At 44.0% G+C, this 27,081-nt stretch overlaps 1 protein-coding gene across 10 annotated transcripts; it reads right to left on the bottom strand.

Annotated features, from left to right (window-relative positions):
- Nucleotides 1-617: 617 nt before the first annotated feature.
- On the bottom strand, nt 618-25,902 carry phactr4b (phosphatase and actin regulator 4b). 10 transcript variants are annotated; one of them, XM_018686630.2, is made up of 16 exons: nt 25,722-25,902; nt 18,900-19,003; nt 18,212-18,256; nt 11,711-11,881; nt 11,304-11,384; nt 9,845-10,366; nt 8,194-8,544; nt 6,951-7,082; nt 5,326-5,857; nt 4,636-4,949; nt 4,018-4,216; nt 3,763-3,818; nt 3,336-3,397; nt 3,102-3,239; nt 2,878-2,954; nt 618-2,187 (listed from the first exon to the last, which is right to left on the bottom strand). In XM_018686630.2, exons 3-16 carry the CDS (start codon nt 18,222-18,224, stop codon nt 2,172-2,174), a joined length of 2,664 nt encoding a protein of 887 aa, XP_018542146.1. In that variant the 5' UTR covers nt 18,225-18,256; nt 18,900-19,003; nt 25,722-25,902; the 3' UTR covers nt 618-2,171. The 10 variants fall into 10 exon arrangements, with proteins under 10 accessions (XP_018542146.1, XP_018542165.1, XP_018542147.1 ...); XM_018686649.2 differs by lacking the exon at nt 25,722-25,902 and adding an exon at nt 25,368-25,690; XM_018686631.2 differs by lacking the exon at nt 25,722-25,902 and adding an exon at nt 24,588-24,784.
- Between the last annotated feature and the right edge of the window lie 1,179 nt (nt 25,903-27,081).

The raw sequence follows: 27,081 nt of genomic DNA, 5'->3' as shown, positions 1-27,081 counted from the left end.
AATTACAAAATTGCAAGAGTTTGCACTGATGAACTGTGGCCTGCAAAAACTTCAATATACTCCACTTGCAATATACATTATATTCAAGTTAGAACGTATGGTTTTAGTTCTGCTTCAGTCTCAATTTTAGTTTACTTTACAGCTAGCTTATAAGTATCTAGCACTATGAACATGACAAACATTTATTTTCAATTCAATTTTAATGTTGTTTTGTAAATATAATTTGTCTTGTCAGTTGATTCTGCTGCTGCAATAATGCAACTTTGTCACCCTCCAGCATCACCCTCTCATGAAATTACTAATAAGATGTTGTTTTCATTGTTTACAGAATCCACTACTATAAACCTCTGGGAGGTATGATCAAAATACCAAGCATATTTCAAAGTTCAGATAGAAACCTTCACTGTGCATAATGTGTCTAAAACCATCAGACCAACACCAGGTAAACACCAGGTTTAGCTGCTCAAGATAAAGGACAAAAAAAACCTAGCTGCCACCAGGTGTCACTGCAGCCTTATATTTTCACTTTATGATACCAATTTAAGAGGTCCCCATAGAGTCAACAGGTAAAATAGATCTACTGATTTGAGCAAGGGGCACAGTCATTGCACAGAAGGTTGAAGGAACTGTAAGATTTTTAATTAGATCCAGATGTGACTATTTACAATTAAAAAGAAAACTGTCAGTCCTTACAATTCCACATTCAATTAAAAATGAACTTAGTTTTACAGAAAAGGTACACTTTCATATTCCCATTCTTGTAGCATTTAATCATAAACTAATATTCTGTGCTTAAAAAAATAGCAACCTATAATACTTTTATATTTAAAATTTCTTTTCAAATAAAAGGAAGACAAGATATACACAAGCATCAGTTAAACCTATATCAACCTGTACACAGCAGAGAACCCTGTAAGCTACTGGCCAGACAACAATATAAGATAGAGCACCTCTGCATTTTGAGAGGGCTCCAGCCAAAATAACTCCCTGTTGACCGTTTATACATTTTCAGATGTTTTGATAAATCCCTGATCTACACTCACAGCAACTTACATTTAAATCTTAGTATAGACACTACTAGTGTGACCTTATTCAAAATGGCTACAGAATGCATTGCATGTTTGATCTTTAAAGGGAAGTACAAAAACTCATAAAAAAGTATAAATGAAGAGAGATTATCCAGATCCAGTGGCACCGGATTCTGTGTTGGCTCATGCAGTGGGTTGCAGAAATCAGTGATAAGAAAACCAGTATCCTATTGTCCTTTAGGCATTGGGTATGTTGGCACACAGAAAAACACCAGCAGCCTCCTGACCTGCTTTCCTATATCTAGATTGATGCTTAAATGGCCACCTCACATCACAACCATAAATACAGGCAAGCCAAATTAAAAAAAACAAACAAACAAAAACAAAACAAAAAACAAAAGGCTCAAATAAAAGCTGTCACTACTCATGTGATCAAAATTACAATATAAAATATCTTGTGCATTACAGATTATTTTGTAATTAGATCTCTCCAAGTTTCATTCTAAGGTATCACAATAGCAGTCTGTACACAATTAATATAAAACACACAATATCCCAGAGATGTCCAGTCCTACAGAATAAACAGAATATCCCAGTCTTCATCCTCTAGCCTTCTCTTGCTGCTGCCGTATGTCTCTATTATCTATTATTACTGTGTGCAGTATTATAAGTCATCATCATTATTATTACTATTATTATTGTATGTTATTACATTAACAAGATGAATTAGCTTTTCCATATACAGTAAAGAAGAAAAAAGGCAACACAGAATGAGGCCGCATTAAAGGTTGTAACTAGATCCAAGTCCCTGAGGGGTACCACATAACAGCAGAGTGAGAGTAAGCCCTGTAGGTCCTCTGCCAGTTTCTCCACTTCATTGGCACGTGGTTCCCCCTGTCTTCAGGGAGAAATACTGCATCTGGTCCTTACCCGCCACCACCTCAGTTTAGTGAAAGCAATGTAGTGAGAGGGCGATGGAGGGCAAGCAAGAAGCATTCTTGTTTTGAGTCAGTTCCAGTCTTTTCCCTGATAATCTGTACAGTACATTCGGGAATACATAAAGGGCCATCAGTCTGCATAAGGAGCAGCCTCTTTCCACAGAGATCTTAAGTGCTTCATCATCCACGAAGAGGGGGAGGGACGCTAAGGCCGATGAAACCTAAGTTAAACAAAAAGAAATCTCATGAGGCATAAACATACGTTCATATTCTGTTTAAGGTTGTGCTGCTTCAGATTTTCAATTCATTCACACCCTGTTGCTGCTATTCATGTCACAATAGCCATTCAATTTACATACATTTTGTGGTTACATCTCTATATAGTAGTTTTCATTGTTAGTGGCGGAGTCTGCCATCCCTACATTGGATTTAAATTGACTTTGCATGCAGGAGGGAATCGTTCACAGGAAACGATGCACATATATAATCCAGTGTTACAGCTTCTCATTTTATCTCACTGATATCAGCCTCACTGTTTACTATTCATCCTCCTCCCTGTACCAGAGCAGTATTGAATTTCTGCTAATGCAAAACTGCTACTGCTGATAATTCACATTAAAAGAGTCTAGGTGAAATGCGGGATAGCTTTTATTGTGAAGGAGTCAAAGGAAACACAATGTATTTGCCATCAAGGCTAGGCCCATTCTCATCTGACTTCTTTAAACAACTCAAGTTTATTTGGTTGCACTGTAAACAGATACACCAGTTGCTGTATTTCCGACAAAGTAGCTAGAAGTAACAAGGTGTATTTGCTGAAATATTACACTGCACAGTAACTGCAGGTGTTGCTAAATCAACCAAGACTGAAATGTGAAGGATTATAATGTCGAGACAACTGATAAAGGCTATACCTTGTGTAAATTCTGCTTTCTTCATGGACCTCCATTTCAGTGCTCTTATAATCGTTGAGCTCCTTCCGGATAGCCGCCTGGAAGAAACAACAGGAAAGAGATTGTCAGTTAAAAGTGAACTTAAAAAAGGAAACCCATGTCCTAACCATCACACTGATGTTGAACACAATCTTTTATACTGGGTTTGTTAAGCACTTGCTGGAGATGACACACTGAATGCAAACCTTGTCAGCGGGAGTCAGCTTAGTCCACGGCTTGTCTGCTCTCCGATCGTAGTCTTGGGCATCTGTGACTTCCACGTACTCGTGGAACCGCAGGATTTTTCTCGCCTGTAGTTCTGCGACAGTGGGTCTTTGACTCAGCTACAATAGACAGTAGGTTTTTTTAAATGTCAGTTTAATATCCAGCAAATATATGATCTGACACTTTGATGTCTGTTGGAGGATGTGTTGCCTCACCTTCCTGGTCAACCGCCGCTTGATCTCTCTAACCTCAGCTTGTCTGTCAGCCTGATTTTTGGCTGAAGAAAGAATGAGAGAGGAGAAAAAAAATCAACAGAGCTTAATTTAGACTCAGGTATGAAAGCCCGGTTTGATGTGCAGGAAAGGTACAGTAAAAGATGTTTCCAAAATTAGACATCTCAACTGTGATCCATGTTTCAAACAGTCTTTTCAAGTGTAAATTCTTATTATGGTGTGTAAAAATCTGATTTAGTTATACATTCTAAAGAAAAGACTCAGGAATGTTATAGACAAATCATTCAGCCTGAGCTGAGCAGTGATTTTTGTTTAAGTTGACTCAAAACTATTCTTTCTATTCTTTTTCATTATTAGGTTCAGCAATGGATAAAAGAAGGTGAAAAGGGAAGGAAGAGTTGATACTGACGCTGAAGGATGTTTCTTTGCTCAAGCTCCTCAGCTGTGGGTCTCTGGCTGAGTCGTCTGAAGAAAAAAGAAAAGAAAAAAAAAAGAGCAGCACTATTTTTACACAGTTTCATCACTTTGTCATTTGGGCAATAAGTAGGACAAAGATCTAAGAAACGATCGCCTGATTTCTTCAGGAAATGCACATTCACTCTTGTCAGTTTAAAGGATACAAAGGCAACAAAACGTGCAGAAGTTTGACAGTAACCTTCTTTACCTTGTGAGTGCAGTGCCAATCTGTGTGCGGATTGCCTCCCACTGCTCCCTGCTCTGCCAGGTGAGACCGGTCTGTCCCGGAGGCTGGTCGTCTCTGCTGCTCCTATCCTGGGTAAACCTGTCCCTGTTTGGGGCAGAGGGACGGCTGCTCAGCTTCAGAGCCAGGGTGTCCTTCCGTTTGACCCTGCTGGCCAGGGCACCTGGATGAAAACCAAGCAGAGAGATGCAGTCAGGTGCACCGGAGCACAAATCAGTGGCTCAGAGGAAAACACTCCAGAGGGTCATAAACACAGCCCAGAAGATCGGCGGCGGCCCTCTCCCCACATTGGAAGATCTACACAATTCCCGCTGTCTCAAAAAAGCTCATAACATCATAAAGGACACTTCTCACCCTGGACACACTGTTTGAACTGCTGCCGTCAGGCAGACGGTACAGATCAATTAAAAGAAGAACAAACAGATTCAAGAACAGTTTTTACCCAACAGCAATAACCACACTCAATGCAGCCACAAACATAACCTGAGGTGCAATAAGAACTGTGCAATAAGAACAGAATGGATGGTGTGTGTGTGTGTGTTTGCGCTTGAAACAATAACAGAAACATTAGGTTATACTTACTAGGTGGGGGCTCATCCTCCTCATCCTCATCTGAGTCTTCATCTTTATGATGCACAGGACCATCTGAGTCGCTGTCCTCCCTGTGCATGTCGTGCTCGTCTTCCTCATCGTCATCCTGTTCCTCATCATCTTCTTCCTCTTCCTCCTCACTGCTATTTCCCCCTGGGATGACACAAACACCGGCATCACCGACCAAGCACCGGCGAGTCCGCGGCTCCAGCTCTGGCTGGGGGATCTCCCCATCGTACTCCTCCTCTTCTTCGTCATCTTCCTCCTCTTCCTCCTCCTCCTCCTCTGAGTAGTCATCTTCAGATCTAATGAAAAGAAAAAATAAATACATACATAAACATTATGGATACAGACAGGGCATCAGTTTGTGTGTATTTAAATCATATAGCTTTTGCACTTTTAATCTAGTGTTCCTAAATGAAAATGTATGAGTCCAGCCTTCAACATTACACACTACAGCCTTACCGGGAGATGTATCCCACCCTCACCCTTCTAGCTATACCAGACTTTGCAATGATCAAGGTCACATGCAAAGCATGTAGGTAGAAATACTACAGAAAGACTTAAAATATTTCTGTCCTCTTTGTGAGGTAACCTTGTTTTTGCTTGTCCTGACTTGTGATTTTGTTGCAACAGGATATCTTTGTTTTACAAAAGTTTATTACGAGCAGAGAGACTCACAGTTTTAGTGGTTGGATGCTGACAGGCAGAGGGCGGCCGCGATCTCCTTGGTACTCCGGAGGGGTTTCGAAAAGCAGAGTGTGCGCGCGCTGTGACCCGTCTGGGTGAGGCTGAGCTGGGCCGGGACTAGACAGGGCACGCTGGATCATGATGTGCAGCGGGACGGGGGCCGGGCGCTGGGGAGACTCGATGGTCGGGCTCGGCGGGTCAAACAGCATGGGTATGGGCTGGGGCAGCGGGTGCGGGTAGGAGTGCTGATGGTGGAGGTGGTGGGTATGTATGTGCTGGCGGGGCGGAGAGGGCGGTATGTGAGTTGGCAGGGGAGGGGAAGGAGGAGGGGGAGGCAACTGGAAGCCCACAGGGAGGCTGCTGTGGTCCTCCATGGACAGGGGCGAGGGGTTGATGGGGTGGCTCGACGCAGAGGAGTCCTCTGTGTTGCGTTTGGTGACGGGGGTGGTCCTTTTGGGGGGCATCGGTGGAGAGGGCTTGGCCGGCACAAGACTGGCGCCCCCAGTTGCTTGGGTGAAGTCACCTGCAAATGAGACACAATTAATTCATCTAATCAGAAAGCAAAATAGCTAAAGCTTAGCCCTGTGAGTGAGTTGCTACTAAGTGCTTTATCTTTCTATCTAGTTTGCCGCTGTGACATGAGCGCACATGCCTCAGTTGTACATGTCTGATGTACCCAACATGACAGAATGCACATGAACAATTATAAACACTGGGATTACATGTCTGACTGAGCATTATTGTGTACATACAGTGAGTCTCATCACATGACTGTGTCAACATGAATGCACACACTGCCCTAGCAAACCAGTGTGCAGCATGTGCCCCAGGTCACAGAGACAAAGGAGATACATTCAGCCTACATGCTCTACTCAGCCAAGACTATAAACCTGCTGTCAAACTGTGTTTATTAGCATATTTAAAGTGCAAAAAGCTCCTAAACAAAAAAGCTCAAATGCAAAACCTCAAATTATTTGCATGCACATTTGTGTATTAGCCATAAGATTCTTAAAACTCTGTAGAATGGCTTAAAGCGACATCAATGTTAAAAGCCACAGCCGTGCTAAGAAGAGATCAGTGTTGGCAGACTTGAAACATGCAGAAGGCCAGACTGAACTGGATTACATCTTCCTGTCTAAATTAAGTCAAGCCCTTATGTTAGAGCCCTTTCGCCACTCGACTCATCCGCACATATTCACCCATCCATCCCAGTTGAGCAGAAGCACAGTGGATTAGCGCTATAAAATTCACTTGATGCATTGCAGGCCACAGCTGGAACCTGCTAAAGCCTCTTCCTCATTCACGTGCCGAGAATGTACAGCATTGAAAACACTCAAATTGTGCACTCACACAGAAGTTTACTCTCATATTCACAAAGCAACCCCGCATACTCATTATCAGCTCATTATGTGCATGCGGCTCTTATATATACACCACACCCAAAGAGAAGCAATCAAGGCCAGTCAAGATAAAGGCATTGGAGGGAGGGGGGAGGGGAAATGTGCGGGCAGCTTAGAAGGACGCGACATGATGAAGAACGCAGACTTTGAAGGGTGGGGGCATTCCAGACACGGGCACCCTGGCCACAGAGATACCAGAGGGCATCTTTTCTTTACCTGAGCGCAGGCCTCCGGCCCGTCGGCACAGGTAGACGGGCAGGGACAGGTAGACATCATAGTCGCACTCTCGCTTCCAGCAGGACCAGTAGAGCGGAAGCTGAGCGTTCTCTCCCCCCTGTAGGGCGGAGACTAACAGGGAGGAGACGGAGGCCTTCAGCTGGGGGTGTTGAATGAATGCAGGTACATGGTGTACTGTTGGTGTGTGGTTTTCCTAAATGCTCTTCATTCTGTCAGTCACTTACAAAAATGATTTTGCTCTTGCCACGAGTTAGATGAGAAGATCAGCACCAAGCTCGTGTCTGTCTTAGCTTAGCTTAGCCTACAGAGCAGGGGGGAAGCTAGCCTGGTGTGGCTTCATGCTTAACAGACAGATATGAGAGTGGTATCAATTGTCTTATCTAACCCTTAGTGAGGGAGCAAATATGTGAATTTTGAAATATTCCTTTAAAATATTTAGTAACTTTGACTTTATGGGAAAGCTCCAATAAAATGTTCTCTACATTAGATTAACATAGATTTTCTGAAGCTGAAAATGTACACTTCCAAGTGAGTTGCAGTGTATTGCTTGCCATTAACGATACTTTTTCCTCATTTGACCAGTCATGTGACTCTGATGACATGACTGATAAACATGAGAAACGGAAAACACCACACAGGATATCATAACTAAAATAAACCTTGCATAATGCAATCACACAGAAGTGCAAACACTTGTAAGGTACCAAAGTCATCAGATCTGCTGATAAGATAAAATGAATTAAAGTAGACAGCCTTTGCCCAAGTGGGAATTAAGACAAGATCCCAGATGAGACCAACTCACAGTAAACAACAACAACAACAACCACTCTACTGCATCTGTGTGAGTGGCGGCCCACAGCCACAAGAGTCCCTGTTATCTTCAGAGTGCAAAATGATGGAAAAGTGGCAGCTAAAATAGCCCAGGCATAATAAGAAATTAGCTGGGGAAAAGCTGCTCAAGCTGTTCAGATAACATCATTACCAGTGTGTGTGTGAGTGTGAGTTACTAGCTGTATTGAAGACTTTTCTTCCCCATCATCTTGTGCACTGACTCATAAATGTACACACTGCATTCACCAGTGGGAAAACTACATGCTAAATGAGCAGACTTTGAGTGTTCATAATGCAGATCGGTGAACGTTGCTGTGGGCTGAGAGTGAACAAGTCCGCTTCCTCCGTCACCTGTTGACAGAAGCACCGACCACTACTCAGCAGAACTCACCCAGCATGGCGGTGTTGTTCCTGTTCACCGGCTTGGGCGGGGGCAGAGGGGGCTGCTTTGTGGCCTGAGAGGTGGAGGTCGGGGCTGTGGACAAAGAAGGCTGCTGCTGCGTGGACGCGCCCACGGAGGTGACGCACCGAACAGGTTTGGACGCCGCGGCCGAGGGGGCGGAGGGGGAGGAGTACTGGGTCGCGGGGTGGTTGGATGGTGTGCGGGGCGGACCCTCGTTGTCGGGTTCGGGGGCGGAGCTCATCAGCCACTTTGGAGGCATGACGGGCTGTTTAGGTGGCAGAGGTTCACGCAGGGTGTTCCTCAGGGCTTCTGGGTCAGGGACAAAATGGCTGTCCGACTCTATGAAAACACAGTATTATGGGAATATGTTACATAATATAAGTTCATTCCAGTTAAATAACTTTGAATCTACGGCACTTTATTCAACTGAGATGGAGAAATTCAACCGAAACATGCCAGTGACAGTTTAAAATCCCTGTCCAGCTGTGGTGCGCACACAATATTCTACATAGCAGGCATTTACAAACTGAACTCTTCGCTTTGCCATTATTGAATTAGCAACATCTCATTATAAAGTACATCTCTACACGGCTATAAATGTTTCAGTTCACGGACTGAGCAGTGAGCCATTTTCTGCCGCTTCACCACTCCAGGCGCTCTCTGTGATAGCACTTGTTTGAGAGTTGCATTATCTGGGGATCAGCTGTGAAGATAAACAGAGTAGGCGGCTGCAATTACCACCAAAAACCCACCTCCCTCTGCCCACCCCCCCGAGCGGCCCCCGCGCTGCTGCTGCTGCTGCTGCTGCTCCCACGCCATTCCTCAAAGCTGCAGCTCTGAAGTTGAGGGTTATTTATTTACAGACGAGCCTTTATCGGCGTGACGTCATGCAGCCAAAGAGGAAATAATCCACAGGAAAGGAGGAAGTGAGCACGAAGAACGGAGAACAGGGAGAGACAGAAAAGGAGGACAGAAGGCAGGAGATGGGATAAAGATAGATAGAGAGTGGGAGAGGGAGAGAAAAGCAGCATCGGAGAGAAAGGGGAAAAAAAGTGGGAGAAAATCTGTTCCCCTTAATGTCTGTCAATAGAAAGAATTCTCTGTTTTCATAGTAGTTCTGCACTGGCGTTTCCAATATGACAGTATGACAGTGGTTCATATGTCAGATATGTGACAACTTAAGTCTAAAAACAGCACAAAACACCATTATTTCTCAAAGTGATGAGATGTTTCAGTGAAATCAATTAGCTGTGGCTCTTCACCAATTATCACTGAACTGACAGTGTTAGCGTTAAAGGGCAATAATGGGTATAGTGATCGTGACACATTAATTAGGAGAGGAGAAGAGAGGACGAGCTATTCCCTCATGTTCCTGAATAAGAAGCGTAGCTGGAGCAGGGCCCTTGGGAGCCGACAGGAGCCTGTCTAAATCTGGGAGGACAGCACGTAAGCAGGAAAGTGACAGCAAGAGGGAGGGAAAGAAAAATACACAGACTGAAGAATCGCCTACTATCTTCACGAATGAAGGAGGTCAAGCTGTAAAATATACACCTTATCTTTGACTTTCTCACAGTGAGGAAAACTCAACATGGATCTTATGATTACAGCCTTTCAGATCAGCATTCTGGAAATGACTCACCTCTGCGGGCCCTCCCCTCCTCAGCAGACGCGTGTCGAGGGAGCGTGGGTTTCCAGTCCGCTTCCATAGGCCGGCTCCTCCTGCCGTCCTCCGACGGGGCCTTCTGCAGCCCAGGCCTCTTCTGTCCATCCTCGGGGTGAAGCCGGGCTCCGCGTCGGCCCTCATCCATGTGGCTGTGAATCTGGCCCTGCCAGATCATGTTAGGCTTCCACTCGCCCTCCCCGTGCGCACGCGGCCCCATCCCTCCCCCTCTCCGCCCGTCTTCATGCAGTCCTGTGCCCCTGGAGCACGGAGCTCCACGGCGGTCTCCGTCCGAGGGAGGGCGGCCTCTGCGCTCGTCCGGCTGGGTGAGCCAGGCCGGGTTCATCCGAAAGTCTGACTCAGAGGGGTGTTTGCCCTGGTTGCACGGGCTCCTGCCGCTGCTGACAACTCCTCCTCCACCTCCAACCCCGACACTCACAGGCAGGGTGTGGCCATTCTTCACATAGGGCTGCTTCAGGTTTTGTGCATCTGCATCTGCATCTTGCAAAGTTGGACAAAGGAACATGAGTCCTTGGTGAGTAAACATAAAACTGAGAAGACTGAACACTATTCTGAAAATAAGACACTAACTGTCTACTCAATCTAAATTATTCATGTTTTAACACCGGCAATGTCATGTTTAATACTGTAGAATATTAATGTGATTTGCTATTCCCTCCCTTGTTGAGTCTAGATGTGATACTCATAAAGATAAGTTGATTAATCCATTATGTAATTGACAGAACATTACACAGCAACAATTCTGATGCTGACTGGTTCATCTTTTTTGTGTTTTATTGAGCTCAAATGCCAAAGATTCATCAGTCCTGCCTTCACAACTGCCAACTGTTGGTTCGGACAGTGAAAGCATTTTAAAATTGATTTGTTGGGCTTTGAAATATTGTGATGGACATTGTTTTTTACTATTTTCTGACATTTTATGGACTGAAAATTTTACTGAAAAAAAATCAACTGATAAATAAGTGATGAAAATAATATTTATTTACAGCCCTGTCCAACAGTAAAAAAGAAAGGTGCCCTTAACCCAAGCCCAGTAGACAGAACCTGCGCTTGTTGGTGTGATGAAGGAGCAGCTGTAGGTTTAATAAATGGGCTTCTGCAGAACGCTTGCGCACACCCCTCTCAAAGCTGTTTTGCTGCAGGGCACAATTTGTTCCACTTTCCCTCAGCTCTGGAGAGTGGCATGCCATTTTAAACAGACATTACATTACTTTGAAAAAACAGCAAGGTGAAAGTAAATTTGCCTTTTTAAAATATGTCTCAGACACCTGCTGGATAGGAGGACAGTGTTCCTGGCATAATGTACTGATGAGTTCACTGTACTGTCTGCGTGGGCGTGATAGCCTCAGGGCTGCTGCTGTCGGATGCAGACAACCGTTGTGCAGAGAGATCAGATGAATCACACAAACGCTCTTACCGTTGTCCGGGACCTCCTTCAGCACTCCCTGTTCTATAAGCTCCTGCCGTGTACGCCTCGTCGACATCTTTCTCTCCAGCTCTGCCGTCAATAAAAAGAACTTATATTACACACTGAGGGTTTTTTTTTTAAATATATCTCCATGAGGAAAAGCATATTGCAGTAAAAATATGTCACATTTAGTGTGTGACCTCATGCTCCAGAAGTTCCGAGATCCTCAACAGGATATTTTGTTAGCAGCTTATTGTCTTTAAGGGGAGCCAAGGGGCCTGTAATATTCAGGCAGGAACACACACATTGAGGAATTCTGGTGAAAGCTGAATGCAACTGATACGACCAATGAGAAAGAGAAGGGTGGGGGGTGGGAGTCGCTCACACTATAAACACAATGAGTCCACAAAACAAACCTTCTGAAGTTTCCTTGAACTTCTCACTGCTTTTCTTCTTCCGCCACTTCCATGGCTTGAAAATCTTGCCAAGGGTAGAGAACTTGCCCTTACGCTTTGGGGGAGGGGTGCTGTCCCCCGTGCTGCCCCCCTCTCCCACCGTTGTGCTGTGGTGCTGCTCAGCTTCATCATCTGAAAAAAAAAAAAAAAAAAGACCCACAGACAGATACAGCATCAACAAACTGCGCAACTTTAGACGAGAGACACTGGAGCACAGAAAATAAGAGCGTAGATCCATCAGCTGTCACAATATTCCGACAGAAGACTTTCTATTCTAACTGAGCTCATCTGCTGCCTTTGTAAAGGAGGCCGTGCTCATTACGGCTGTTATTATCTTTAGCTGTTAGTTCTCGGGGACTGAGTGTGCTTTGGCAGGGTGATGCTGAGAGCTCATGGACTCCTCCACATATCCACAGTTAACAGGAGAGGTCTGACGCTGGCGTTCGGCCAGGATTTCTCACTGTCAAGTGCTCACATTCCTTGGCTGGATGGAGACTAGTGCCTTATCAGCCTTTCAGCCCTTGCTGCCTTTATGGAGAAGAGAGGCACACACATGGATGCAATCACACAGTAGCAGGGGGAAAAACTGTCAGTCATGATACATACACACAAGCCAACAATCACTGTGCAAAAGCTTTTAAAGAACACTGATCATTATGAGACGCCATTAAGACCTGAAGTAGTCCATTTAATGGCATTCTGCAGTCATGGTTACAAATTCTGGCTTACGTAATTGACAGGCCAGCTGACAGGGTGCTGAGCTCGGAGACAGTTTCAAACCTTAGCTCTTCAAAGGCTGCAACTGCCGTATTCGGCAGACATAATATTTATAAGTGGAGAGAGGATAGGGTCCAATTTGAAACATCCAGTCTCATGCACACACAGGATGTCTTGGCGACAATAACGCCTTACAGTCTGATTCCCACAACAATATACTCCTAACACAATACCTACATTACTAATGTGGCTTACTTAGCGGTCCAATAACGAACACAGGAACACAGTAACACAGTAACAATAATAATATCATTCCTGGGTGGAAACCGGCTCTTCGTTTGACACACACACTGGGGGAAGTCCGGGTTAGCTACGGACCAGCACCCCTGGCAGCTGGCAGGGTTTCAGTATCTTGCTAAGGGACATTTTAGCGTGGTGGATGGTTGCTGACACAGGATTCAAACCCATTTTTTGCAGCTGAAGGACAGTCTTTAACTGCTACTCCACACGGCTGCCTCTATGCTGCTGGCACGGTAAAATTTGAACTGAATGCTTGCGTAGTGTTAAGAAGCCTGACTGTTCAAGTTCAGGCATTACAGGTCCGTTTAAAAATAGTTTTTCTGTGTACGTCCTTTAAAGTTTAATTTTTTTAAATTAAAAAGATCACACTTGAGTACCTGGAAGAGCGGTGTTAAGCGTCCAGCTTCCATGGTGGTAGGACTTGAAACAGCATGCCATGGGGAAGCAGGTGAGCATTCGGCGACCCCAAAAATCAACTGTGCTGGGTATATCCTGACAGTCAGATCAGCAAGGAAGAAAATGCCAGAAGGACAAGTTGCAGGAAACTGTTCAAAACTACAGCAGAGAGGGTCCAGGTTCAAGGAACATGTCCGCACCATGGAAATCCAGCTTATCTTGGCGAGGTAGAAATCTGAGGATTCAGACCAGCTGCCATAACATCCAGATTAAGCATTGCTTAAGGCAGCTTCCCTGTGATCCAGAACTGAGGTTCTCACACAGCAGACTGCTCTGACACAGTGGCTCAGCTGAAGCCAGTGAAGCAGGATAAGAGCTGGCTGTGCCAGGCCTGCACACTCCAAAGCACTGCAGAGATGACGATCGCAGACGACTCAGCCCATGCAGCAGGCATCCTTTTGAAAAAGATGACTGACCATATCCTTAGAAGATTTGTACATTAGCCAGTGTTGCCTGATTATAAAATGTGTCAATCCACCGACACACACGCACAAAAAAAATCCACAAAATGTCAAAAAAAGTACAGTTCATCCAACTCAATTATCACATTCAAGTGAGCTGCAGATCCACTCAAAATTATTATTCACAGACACAGAGAAAAGCTCTCCAACATGTCATTGTTTCAGCTGTGGTGAGAGGAGGTCTGGTGTGTGGTGGCACTACAGCTGTGTGTGACTGTGGGAATGGGAATGGGAGTAAAGGGTAAAAAGAGCTACAAAAGAGAGAAAAAGTACAGGACTTATGGAGGTTGGGGGGTGGAGGGAGGGCAGCCTGGAAACACAGGGAGGAAACAGCACTCCACCCTGATTCTGTGACTGAGAACAAAGACAACCTCTTCCCCTCTCACTCAATAACACTGTACAGCTCACGGAAACGCAGTGCTGGAAGGTACAATACTGAGGATACCACTGAAACTAATAAAGAAACCTGACTGTTAAAACATCAAGATGATTTGTAACAAGTTTCCATTCAGAACAAAGCCAGAACCAGAATTCTAGTACTCATGCTCTGTAATCAGGAGGTCTGCCAAGATAAGGCGTACCAGTCAGGAAGCATGGGGGGTGTGTGACACTGTGTGTGTGTGTGTGTGTGTGTGTGTGTGTTGCTCTGACGTACCCCTATCCTGAAGCCACGCCTACCACTCTCTCAAACAAGAGGCCAGATTTGCCTCTAACCTCATGATTCAATGAGTCATGGCAGCCCGGTCAGGTGAGCGTGTGGTTAAAGCAGATTGTTGTTTTAAAGGACCCCGGCCTTTAGCCGAGCCAGCCCTAATCACTTACATAAGACACTTCCTTCCACGGGGTGCAATGGTTGGGAAAACGCTTGTAACCTCATCATAACCCTAACCTTTGCCAGGGCAAAATTCTGAAATGTGATCTATTCAACAGACAGCGCAAAGAGGTAATCAGTGTAATCAAACAAATACGATTAGAGCATCTTATTTAAGGTAAGAAATGTTTTAATTTGTCCTATTAATTGACTACTTGCCACTTTGTCGATCACAAAGTCATGATCTCTGATTAAAGATTAATTAGGCCTGTTAACAGTCTGCAATATGAAAAACTGCAATAATTAAAAGGGAAAATGTTGGAACAGATCCAAAATCATGGAAAATCTCATTCAGTCAGACACGATCCCCGTCTGTAAAAAAACTCCAAAATAAAATGTCTTTCCAGGATCTAAGCTCACCCTCCTGTGCATTGTAAGATAAGAAAATAAGTGCGCAACTCATGCATGAGAGTGTAAGAACACAGCTGAGATTCATCCACATGATCCCAATGATTTAACATTCCTTGTGGTGGTGAAAGTGAAGGGGGTAGATAGAGAGAGAGAGAGGAGACTGTGCAAAGTTGATTATACAATCTCCACATCTTATTTCTCCTCTATTCTTTAAGGCAAAACAAAAGTTCTCAACTAAATAGCAGGAATGGAATGCAGCAGAAGTGTACACAGAACACAAAGAGCGCACGAGTGAGTCCAGAAACTCACCGCCATTGCTGTGTTTTTGTGGGTCCTGCGCTGGGGTCTCCACACGTAGGCTCTGTCCCATGATCCAGCCCCTGAGGGGCCTCTACCTGTCATGCACCCAGAAATGTTCTCACTTTGCTGGACAGATCAGCAGCTGCACCTGCCTCCTTCCTCCTTCTTCAACAAAGTCCCCTGGTCTCCTCAATCTCAGGTCTTTTCTTCTCCTCTGTGTTTCTCTACGTCTGCCCTTTCTTCTACGCCTTTCAGTCCAGACCTTCCTCCGTCCCTCCCTCTCGCAATCTCTTTAAGACCTTCCCTCCCTCCAGGAGCTGGACTTCCACCTCCCCACCCCCCGCTCCTTCACTGACCCTCCCTCCTTGGCTCGTAGCACAGGTCAGCATTCACTGAAAGATGCCTGTCATTCCAGGGAGAAGGACGAGTTATGTTTTCAATTTCGAGTGCGTGCTGCGGTGTGCGGTGCAGCGATTGCATGCAATAATGTATGTGTGCAATGTAATGCATGATATGTGGTGCAGTCAGTCTCAAGAGAACAAGGACTTGCATGATCAGAACACCGATCAGGGCCAAACGTTGCAATAAAAGGACTTCACCACCAGAGAGAAAAACACTAGACTTTAAACCACAAAGCTCAGACCACACTGTTTGCCCTGAAAACAATTATGTGCCGAACACACTGGTGTCAGTGTTTTCTGTCTTCCCAGAGCTGACAGGGAGAATAGAAGCTGGAGATACAGACAGCATCTATATAAGTCATCCCTAAATTAGTAAAGCACCTCAATGGACAAGCAAAAACATTTACTTTTATCTGGATGTGAAGGATGGAGGAGGAAAAAAAATGCAGCAATTTCAATCAATGCCTTCAATCAGGAGAAATGTTACACAAGATCAGAGACATGACTTTTTCTGGGAGCAGCAAAAAGGTCAAGTGTTCCTGAGATGCTACTCCGTCTCCGCCATACGAACATGAACAAGAGGCATGAATCCCAGCAGCAGTACCGCCGCTACTATGACACCGAACTTGTTAAGGGAGGAATGAAGGATCACAAGCCAATCTGGCAAATAGGAAGATGTGTTGATCAGACATATGCTGTCACGTCTGTATCCAATGTGCTTGCTAATATTAGGCCAGTGCTGTTGTTCAGAACTAGCAGAGGGTGTTTATCATGCTGCTCACCTCTCTTAATGCCTCCAGACACCATTTTATGCACATCTCCTAGTCTCTTATCACAATATGAACAGTCTTGGAGACATTAGCATGACTTTGAAACATGTTTGCCAAGGAGAGCTGCCCTGTTTGGGGCTTGAATATAGAGAGGCAGAGCAAAGAAGAAAAAGGGGAGACCACTCTCTCTAAACTAGAAGAAAAGAAGGAGCGCGGACTGGACCCTCTGAATTAGTGCTTTGATTCCTTTTGAGGTTTTGAGTGTCTTCAGAAAACCTTGTCCGACTGTGCCTCAGAGGAATCCAGGGCATTGAGCTGTGTCATTATGCCTGGATAGATCAGAGTTTTCTGAGCGTTTGGCTGCATCTCGGGCTGTTTCTAAAGATGGAGAGCTAGTGTGTTCGGCAGCGTTCCTTTTCTCTCCCTGTGCCCCACATACAGCCTCCACATCGGGCCGGCTTCCAGAGAAAGAGAGAGCGGAGCCAATCCGCATGAGCCCAGAACCTGTTGGCCTGACCTGGATAACAGACTGGGCCAGGCCACTTTAGCAGGCAGACAGACTGAGCCAGGTAAACACACATACATGCACACACATGGCCCTGTCCAAAAATACGCAACGTACTACAAAGCTCATTGTTACTGATCCAGCTCTCATTCATCACAGAAAATTTGCCTGTTTAAAAATGTCTTAACACATTTTAACTGCGTATGTACATGAACATTTTCTACCCTGGCACTAAAAGCAAGTTAAGAAAAATATGAACAGAACAACAGTGTCACAGAGATCAAGTGAGTAAAGACAGAAAAAAAGAAGCAGCTATTTTTCCAATAGTCAATACACTGTTAAAAGACATTTTAGTAAATATGCTTATTTGTTTTCTTACCAAAAGTTAGATGACAAATATTGCTCTCATGTCTGTATGCTACTCAATATACAGCCAGCAGCTAATTAGCTTAGCTTAGCATAAAGACTGGAAGCGGGGGAAAGGTAACAAAAATACACCAGGAAGTCAAAGAATTAATCTGACTCACCACCCCCTGTAAAACAATACATTTCTGTTACTACTGTTATTTTACAGATTAAATAAATGAGACCGACACCCATATCTCGACAGGAAAGCGAATAAGTATACCTCCCAAAATGTTAAAACTGTCCCTCTAATGCAAATCCCACACTTTTACAACACACCTGTGGCTTGTTTTGCACAGCCTCGCATTGATGAGAAATGTGTATGGCTTTTATTGTGAAGTAGTCACAGGAAGTCTTAAGTGATCAGCATACGCACATTTGGGCATTTTTGTTTCCTTTTTTTTTGGCAAAAGTGGTTCACTGAAGAGCTGCAGGTGATGGTTTATCAAAAACCACCAGTGCACATTATCAAGGTTAGTGCTTCCTCTTCCTGTACAGCTGTTATGAGAGAGGGAAGGGTCAGTGTTTCCAGGGAGAGGTGTTGACACTGGGAGACAAAAGCTGCTTATCTTAAAAAACAGCAAGCCGTAGTCTCCGTATTGACAGTGTAACTTAAACAATGACACAACAGATTTTCACTGAAACATGCCTTCTGCACCACATACACACATGTATAAACACACTGACCTATGCCGACCAGGGAAAACCCTGAAAAGCCAAGCTTTGGGAGGGGAAACTGATCCTCAATCAGGCCCTGAGGTTGACAAGATGTATGGCTGTAGTCCTGAGTGGCTCATAAAAACGTGCAAGGCTAGACAGACCCCATAAACACACTGAAATGTACAGTGAGATGAATGGATCTACAGCTCTCTCCACTGCATTAACACTGCACTTAACAAACCACAATGAGCAACTTGGTACTCACCACGATTTTCCATTACAGAGTTTGAGGCACACCAGTCGACGGTTCCTGAAAAATAACAGTTTGAGCATCAACACCAGTTCAAGACGTGAGCAGAGACACTTTCAGTTAAACCAGTGTAGTAGCTGTGGTAATTTGTTTTTTCCAAAAACAGTTTTTTTTCTCCAAAAACATCAACACTGTGGTCTTGAATTCATGAGATATTTAGCCTTAAATATTTATTTATATAAGTTCCTTAAAAGCCCTAATTAAACTTGCCAGCATAAAAACATCTGAGGCATCTACAGATAAACAAATTAAAAGTCAAACCACATGTAGTCATGAATATTCATCTGAAGAAACCACATTTTAAACACAGTAGATTTGTTATCATGTATAGATATGTTTATTAGATTAACTGCTCCACTGGTCAGGTTCAGTGTTTGTTATTAGCGGGTCGTTTTGGACACAATTAAATATTTTCACCATCAACTATGCATTCATGACTGACGTTAACACTGCAGCTGATGTGCTTGTTTTTTTCTTTCATTAAAACACAGAAAAAAAATATCTGGGCTCCTTTCTATCATCTTTCAAAAATACTTTTAATAACCAAAACTGAAAATTATTGTTTGCTCTCATTGTACTCATTATAAATGAGCTTAGCATTATCAACCTTGAATTTGTAGAAATATAAGAAAGGCTGACATACACTGTAGAAAGTCATGGGTGAGGCGGGGGTGTTAGCAGTGTAGCAATGTCTATTCAGGTCTCTTGATGATGATGATGATGGCAGCTCCACCCATCTTAACCCCGCTGGTAAAGAATAAGAATGATGATTAGATCATAGTTAGTCATAAACCAAGAGCATTGCCAAGAAGGAGTGAAGATAAAACATTAATGGGATGTATCACTACAAAAAAAAAAGAGAAAGAAAGAAAAAAGGAGAATAAGAAATACAATATATTTAAACCAGAACGCAGAATGCCAGGGCTTGAAGAGCAAGACCCCATTTACACCTGGCATTAAGTGTGATCCGCATCTTGATATCTTACGTGGATGGAGCAAAATACAAGGTGTAAATGGGCTCTAAAAGCCCACAGCATGAAGATGACATCAAGCTTCTTTAAGAAGACACAACAAAACCATCCACATTCCCTGACTCTCATGTAGCAAAGCTGCCATTTTACAACTGTGCTTAAGGCCCAACACCAGATACATTTTTAGTCCAGTCAGAGTTGAACGCACACACTACTTACAGCTGCTGCATTGTGTATGGGTGTCACAGTCAAAAGGAACAATATTAAACCTCAGGAACGAATGCAAACATTTTTGCTACTTATTTTTAGAGTCGCCAAGTTGAGCAGATCTGCTGCAACTTGTATTTTTCCCGAGGACAGAGTACAAAGGACATAACCGAGTTTGTGAAACCATACACAGTCTGCAGCAGAATCACACAGAGCTTGGTAAAATTTGAAGTAGATGAACTCCACTCCAGTCAACTAAAAAAAGACAAATGATGCTACTGCCATCCTCAAAACTGGATGACTGGAGCGTGAATCGATTTCTGTTGCGTCATGCTGATGGTGGTGTTAACATCTCGTGGGAGACTGGGTTTTCTGGGCGTGCACTGAGACTTTTGGTTCCATCTAAGCATTGTTCAAACCTCTTCACATGTAAAAAGTCAAAGCACTCTCATCAAAACACTTCAATAATGTAATTAAACACTTGTGTTGGCCAAGTGCATCACTTCATAATCACAGAATAACTCTTTAAAAAAAGTACCTGAAGTGGATCATTTCTGTACATTTACAAAAAAAAAAAATATATTGCTGTTGATGGTTTTAGTTACTGACTATTCTGGCAAAGCAAACAGGGTTTATTAATTTTAGAAGAAAGAAGAAATTCATTGGAAAAGATGCTAATGTGATACTGACATGCAGCTATGGTCCATTCCCCTTCAAAATACACTTGAAAATGATGTCATCATTTCACTGGTCCTAGGACTGGGGTTAAATTTAACCAGTATTAGGCCATGCTGCAGAAACCAAAAGGTCATGGACATGGTCCTTACAGATATGTAAGTCTGTTAACTATAGCTTAAATAGGAGGCACAGGAGTTTCCTGTTTTTGGACAGTTGTGTCAAAGGACAGGGGAAACTGAAGAACCACGGACCCAAAAAAGAAAAAACAAAAACTGAGAAACTCTGAGAGCAGACTTTACTTTGCTGCACCTACTGGACCTGTTACATATGCCCAATGTTGAGAATGGAAACATCAACATCTGCTCTTCTCATTTCAAAGAGAATGGGCTATGAATTCTAGGGCAGCACTGCAGCAGGAGATGAGGATGGAAACACAATAGAAAGCAGTGAATGAACCATTTTTTGTAGAGCTGCAACTACAAGAAGCAGTTGGATTAGTCAATTGACAGAAATTGATCTGCAGTTAATCTGATAATAACAATTGTTTTTAGTCACTTTTAAGCAAAAATGGCAAATATTTCAAGGCTCTATCTCCTCAAATGTGAGGATTTGTTACTTTTAGAGTAAAGTGAATATCTTTGTTTTTTTTATTCTGTAGATTAGACAAAGAAAATCACATGTGAAAACATCCCCTTGGGCTATGGTGAATTGTAACAACATTTTTCATTATTTTCTGACATTTCATAGACAATCAATGATAAAAATGATCACTAGTCCCAGCTCTGGCTGATACTCAGTCCATTAATTGATATATTGGCAAAAATTTTGTTGCTTGATCCAGGTTTTGTGAGGTTCTGCTGCCTCACTGTCTTTTAACTTATTGTAAATTGTTTAAGTAATTATAAGACGTCACCTTTGGCTCTGTGGAGTTAACGTGTGCATTTTACACTATGTACAGGAATTTAACAGTAATAATTGCTCGCCTAATTAAAAAAAAAAAAAGAAAGAAAGAATCATACACTGGATTGCAAATGATACATTCTTTGCAATAAACCAGCTGCCATACTATGAGAGTATGAGAACAACAAGAGACAGAGATTTTCTTTGCATGAGAAACCAAAAAGCAATAAAATGTGAGAAAAAAAATTGCTGGTTATGAGCACCAGTGAAAAAAGTGACCCTAACCCCAACCTCTAAACGAGACCACAAAATTCCTTCAGTTCCTCTTTCAGCATTACGGATGAATTTCACTGCAGAGTAATTCTTCTGGTGGTCTAATGGACCTCCAGATCATCTTACATTTCAGTGAATTACTGGTCTAACCAAACTGCAGCCTCCTTGCCTTGTGGGCTAATGTTATTTTCGATGAACGGAGAGATAAGAGCAAAAGCCGCTTTAGACTCCGTGATGGTATCCGGGCTGATGCCACAGGAGGCCCCTTTGCCAAAACTATTGATGTAATCAATGATCAATGTGCTGCCATGAAGTAAATCTCTGTCTGTCCAAGACACATGCGCAGCTGTACAGCATTGTATTACACAAGCCAACTGTGCAAACTCACAAACTGTTTTCTACCTTTACAATTTTATTCTGCATTTCGGTATTCTCTTCCTCTTCTAGGACAATTTACTGGCAGGGTCAAAGGTGAACTTCCCTATCAAAAGAAGAAGCCTGAATAACAACACTTAGGCTGACAACTCTGCCTAAAACCACATGAAGTGGGCTTTAAAGCAGTGTAGTTTCTGTAGTACAGTCATTCAAACAGACTGGAGAAGAGCCCTAACACCACTGAGAGAAGTCAGATGTATCCGTGGTTGGAGATGAAATTTTTTACACTCCCGCCCAGTGCCACAGCCTTGGCTTGGATGACTCAAAATAATCGAGCTGAGTGGTGAGCGTTTCTCTCTATCCAGGGAACGAGAAAATATCTTTGGTGTCTGAAAAGTAAGAGCGGATTTGAGGCAGTGAGGGGGTAGAAAGCTACAAATACAGAGAATTTTTTTTCTCCACCATTTCAGCCTCAGCTTCATACGTTATGTATGCGTAACACTTGCTTGCCTCGCTGCATGTCAACTACAACATACACGAACCAAAGGGAAAAAGAAAAGAACTGGCTCGAGCAGACGCATTCCACGATCAAATATCGCTCTGTTTCACTTGCTGTTTGTGTCATGCTCACAGCCAGTCTCAGAATGTGCCCATGAAAAAGGGATGTTGATGGCCTAGTTCCCTTTTGAGTTGTTAACCCTCTCCCTCCTCTCCACCGCACAGAGCAGATCGATACGAAAGAGACTAGTCTGTCCAAACAGTCCAGGACCTTTGTCAATCAGCATCTTCACCGTCATGAAAGCCATTCTCTGAAGCCTTAGGCAGGTACCACAAGTCACTTCACAGTACTAAAAGGACGTGACACACACAACCAGTTAGTGACATACAAGCCCAATTAGAGCTTAAGGATTGGGATAGAGGAGTAAAATAAAGAAGCCAAAAGTTACCTCAGTTCCCAGCCTCATCAATCACCACCCGTATTATAATCTTGTCAAAACTCTCTAAACTACCTTGTTTGAAAACAACCCACATCCTTCTCGTGGATGGTAGCTTCAGGACGGATGACACCGGCTGGGATTTTTGACCTTTTTTCCCAGCTTCTGTCCCACAAACGCACTCACCAAGAATAGGAGCCACACCAGTCAGGTATGCAAAAGTAGCCATTTCAGCTCGCCTAGAGGTCCCGACCATATAATCTTTCTGCGGAGCGCGCACACACACACCCTCACTGGCGCACTCTACTAGCGCTGATTCAATTACGATGGGAGCGGAAACAGCAGCAGCTGGCCGGGTTATGCCATCTTTAAATAGAAGTTTGCATCTCACTCCAGTGCTTGGGTTTTGAGCACAAAAAAAAAAAAAAAAATTAAAAGCCACCAAGTCAGTGGAGAGAAATCATTAACTCCACATGACAGACCTTTGTCTGAAACAGACTCTTTAATAACTGATTTAAGTCAGGTGGGCTGAGCTGAAGCATACTTACAGGCCTGCTCCAGAGAGGTATCAGTGATAGATTTGTAGATGGGGAAAAGTGGCAACCAAGTCAGACGAGCAGTCTCTCTCTCTCTCTGCTTTGGACCTCTGTGCAGCATGCATCCGAGCCGCAGAGTTTCCGCACCCTTCTCTCCAAAATGGATGGACGAGGGTGTTCTGTTCCCAATCCGGGCCGGGTGAGCGTCATCACCGAGCACTGCCCCAGAAAAGCATCATTCACCGCAGGGACCGGTGGCCCACTTTCACAAGGAGCCCAAAATGCTCCTCCTCGCCTTTGCTAAACTTTTTCTTTCCTCAGTGTCCCTCCACCTGTGTGAAGAAGACTGCACTGCGGGGGGGGGGGGGGGGGTAACTGGAGGGAGTGGGGTGGAGGAAGAAACTTATCATCATGCAACATAGTGCATCTTGACTGATCTCACACAACCGAGCGTTGACAGGGTACGCACGTATGCTCGCTTTACATTCAGAAGCCTCCAGCTTGAGGGAAGGCCGTCCACCTCTGCTCCCTGCCTGAGGGAGGGCGGAGTGGTGGAGGAGAGACAATTCAGCCGAGAGCTCCGGAGGAATCTCAGGCACAGATCAGTCTCATCGGTGGTCTAACCAAATCAATCAGGCCCGGCTGACAGCTTAACCATCCTGGTTGCCTTTTAATGGCCCATTAAAGTGGAGGGAGGGAGGGGGGGTACCAATGGGAAGTGGAAAGAGCTAAGCTACAACACAAGCCATGAGGCAGCATTTTATATTGTTCCTCAGAAGAGCAAATTAACTTCAGAAGCTATTACGCCACAGGGGCAGATGAAACCAGGAGGACATTCATGTTATGGTATAGGAGAGGAGACGCAGGTTCAAGATGGAGAGGAGGCACCTGAACGGACTGACAGACAGGCTTTAAGAGGTCTCACTGGGATCCGTGTGAATAGAATTAATACAATAAAAGGAAATGCAGACATTAAAACAACAATTATGAACACATACACACACTTTTATGCCTGTTGAAAACGCTCACTTTTACAAAAAGAGAGCTTCCAGCACTAGGTTGTTTTTTTTGACAGGAAGTGCTCTTGAACTGACACTTGTAATCTGAATAAATCACTGTATGTTCCTGTGGCATCCAATATCTTGTTATGTCCTTAAAAAAAAATCCCTCCTTCGCCTGTAATGAAAAAAAGGTAAATATGTGTGGGTTAAAAAGCTTCACTCGGTTACCATCTCTCGAATTACACTTTAATATCAGAGCCATGCGAGCGGCAACCTCCGCCGCGAGGATGCAGAGGCGAGAGTATCACGTCTTCCATCTTTGCCCTAACAATCCATGTCCTAATTAGATCTAAATGGAGCGCTGATTTCTAATTGTATCGCCGAGATTAGGCTGACTATTACTTAACCGCTTTCTGTCCCGAGGCAAAAATAATAGTAATAATAATACAAATTACCTGAGAGGTTGACTCGGTCTATCGCGTGGAAACCATCAAATTAAAACAGCTGTTTACTCCCGGTAGCGGAGGAGAGCACGGAGCCGTCCGTGAGGGCTTTCAATATCGACCTGCCCGCTTTTCTTTTCTCTCTCTCCCCCTCTCCGCGAGCGGATCTCGCGCCAGTGGACTCAAGATTCTGCTGAGTGAATGGGAGACCAGAGTCAAGTCAGCCTCGGTGACCACGGCGCGTTACGGTCGCGCATTTCAAAATAAAAGCACCGTTAATAAACGCATACACTGCGACGTTTTGTACAAAATACCGCTGTTAAAATATAGGATGAATAAAGTGGCATTCTCTATGCATGGATTTACCGTTGTTGCTGATATTTAAGTCATATTTTTTGATTTTCAGATGCATGCAGATAGGCCATGAAGCGTTTGGTAATTTGCTAATTGTTACTTTGGAGAAGAGGTTTTCGGGGTTTTCCTTAAATGTAGCCTTGTGCAAAATCCGGCGGCTAAAAATAAAGCTAAAAACTACAATTTAAAGTATATAAGCGGAAACTGGTCGTTTTTTTCAGGTGCAAGCTGCATCCTTAACTGACGGCTGGAGACAAGATAACACATGCAGGGGAAAACGTCTCTACAGGCCTGTAAATGTGTTTTTCCCACTCACAATATGACACACCATAATGGGGGGGGGGGGAAATTACACACGGACCTTTAAGGTGCATCCCACTAGAGTTATCCGACTACAAACATCGAGACAGACACACACACACACACACACACACACACCATCTACATCCCGGAGATCGTACGCATCCTTTGTTGTGCGTTGGACAGCTTCTGCAGAGCATCAGTGGAAAATGGAGTTTCAGGTGGTGAAACCGCGGCACTGATTTGAGCGAAAAGGCAGCACATAAACACGCACACTACGGCACCCGGGGTGTGCGGTTAAACCGAAGGACTCCGACGCAACATCGCGTCGCTTTTGTGCAGCGTAGTAGCGGTATCGGCTTGCTTAGCATCAGCCAAGTTGGAGCGCAACTTGGGTTATTGTCTGCGGAGAGATCTTCCCTCCCAACTTGGTGGCTTATTTTAACTCCCGCAGGAACCTGCAGCCCTCACGTTACCTCTCTCCCGACTTACCCTCCTCCTCCGCCTCCTCCTTTGAAATTAGTTACAGCCGTTTTAAAAATAGCAGCCCGGTCATTTCCTCGCCTCTCTTTCCCCCCCTCCACCTCTCTTCCAGCAGCGCCCCGGTCCAAACACTTTACCGGAAACCATCCCGAGTGCCGGGCATCTCGGTACCGGTAGTTCTCGGTGGAAGCTGCATCTCCTCGGTGGGCGTTGCGAACACGGCTCGTCTTTGTGTTGGGAAGACTTCAGTACCCACCAGGCATTGCAGTGCATTGATCTGGGGGTGGGAAGGGGGCGGGGGAGGTGGAGCAGCATACCGTTATATTATCCAGCTTGTGTCAGTGAAGAATGTGGAGGTATTCACTTTTCCCCATCCTAGCATTTATTTAATTACATTGATAAATACTATAAACAAAATTTCCACATAGAGATAGAGCTTGCTATCCCAATTCACCCCCATATGACACCTTATTAACCTCACACAATAAGTTATGATGCTGTTTGAATGGGGTTAAGTTTAAAAATATGTCCTGTAATTGGTGTCTTTATTTTCTCTGTGTGGAGTGGACAGTTTACCAGGTCTATGAATGAATTCTTTTAATTTCTATTCTAAACTAACTCTTTTATTTGAAATATTCACATTGGTGCAGTGTGTAGCACTGTCACCTCACAGCAAGAAGGTTCTGGGTTCGAGGCCCTATTCGCCTGCGATTATCTCCAGGTCTGTCTGGGTACTCCCCTTTCCTCCCACAGTCCAGAGTCATGCAGGTTAGGTTAACTGGTAACGCTAAATTGCTTGTTGGTGTGAATGTGAATGATTGTATGTGTTGGCCCTCTTGTTCAATGTCAGCCAGTATAGTATAGATAATGGATGGATGGATCTATATATCACATATAAGATTACCGATTAGCATTCTGCATTTTAGTTTCTGTTTTCTTCTCACACCAGCTTGCTGCATCCTAACTGAACTCACCAAAGATTTTCACAGCTGGTTCTGAGGCACAGCAGCCGTCAGGAGGGATCCCTTCACAAACTGCAAGTGTAAAGTCATAATTTGTATTTTCAGAAGAAGTAAATTATCCATATCTTTATTTACAGCTGCAGTTCTTTTGGAAATTTCATGGTGTAGATTGCTTTTTAAATATATTTTCAAGGTGTAGGATTGGTGTGAAATAACACCGCTGAGTGAAGTCTCTCATCATTATTGTCATATGTTCTCTGCTGACTTAATCCAATCATCAGACAAACAGACCCAGCCTCTAGACTGACAGCTGAGGTTCCTTGGAGGTTTCTCACAGTTAGCTGGCTTGTGACTGGTTGTAGTGAAAAAAATATTCTTTTCTTCAGTAAAGGTAGCAGCTCCATAAT

Source organism: Lates calcarifer, linkage group LG15 (assembly GCF_001640805.2).
Source record: "Lates calcarifer isolate ASB-BC8 linkage group LG15, TLL_Latcal_v3, whole genome shotgun sequence".
NCBI lineage: Eukaryota > Metazoa > Chordata > Actinopteri > Centropomidae > Lates > Lates calcarifer.
This window is presented reverse-complemented; position numbering and strand designations above follow the sequence as displayed.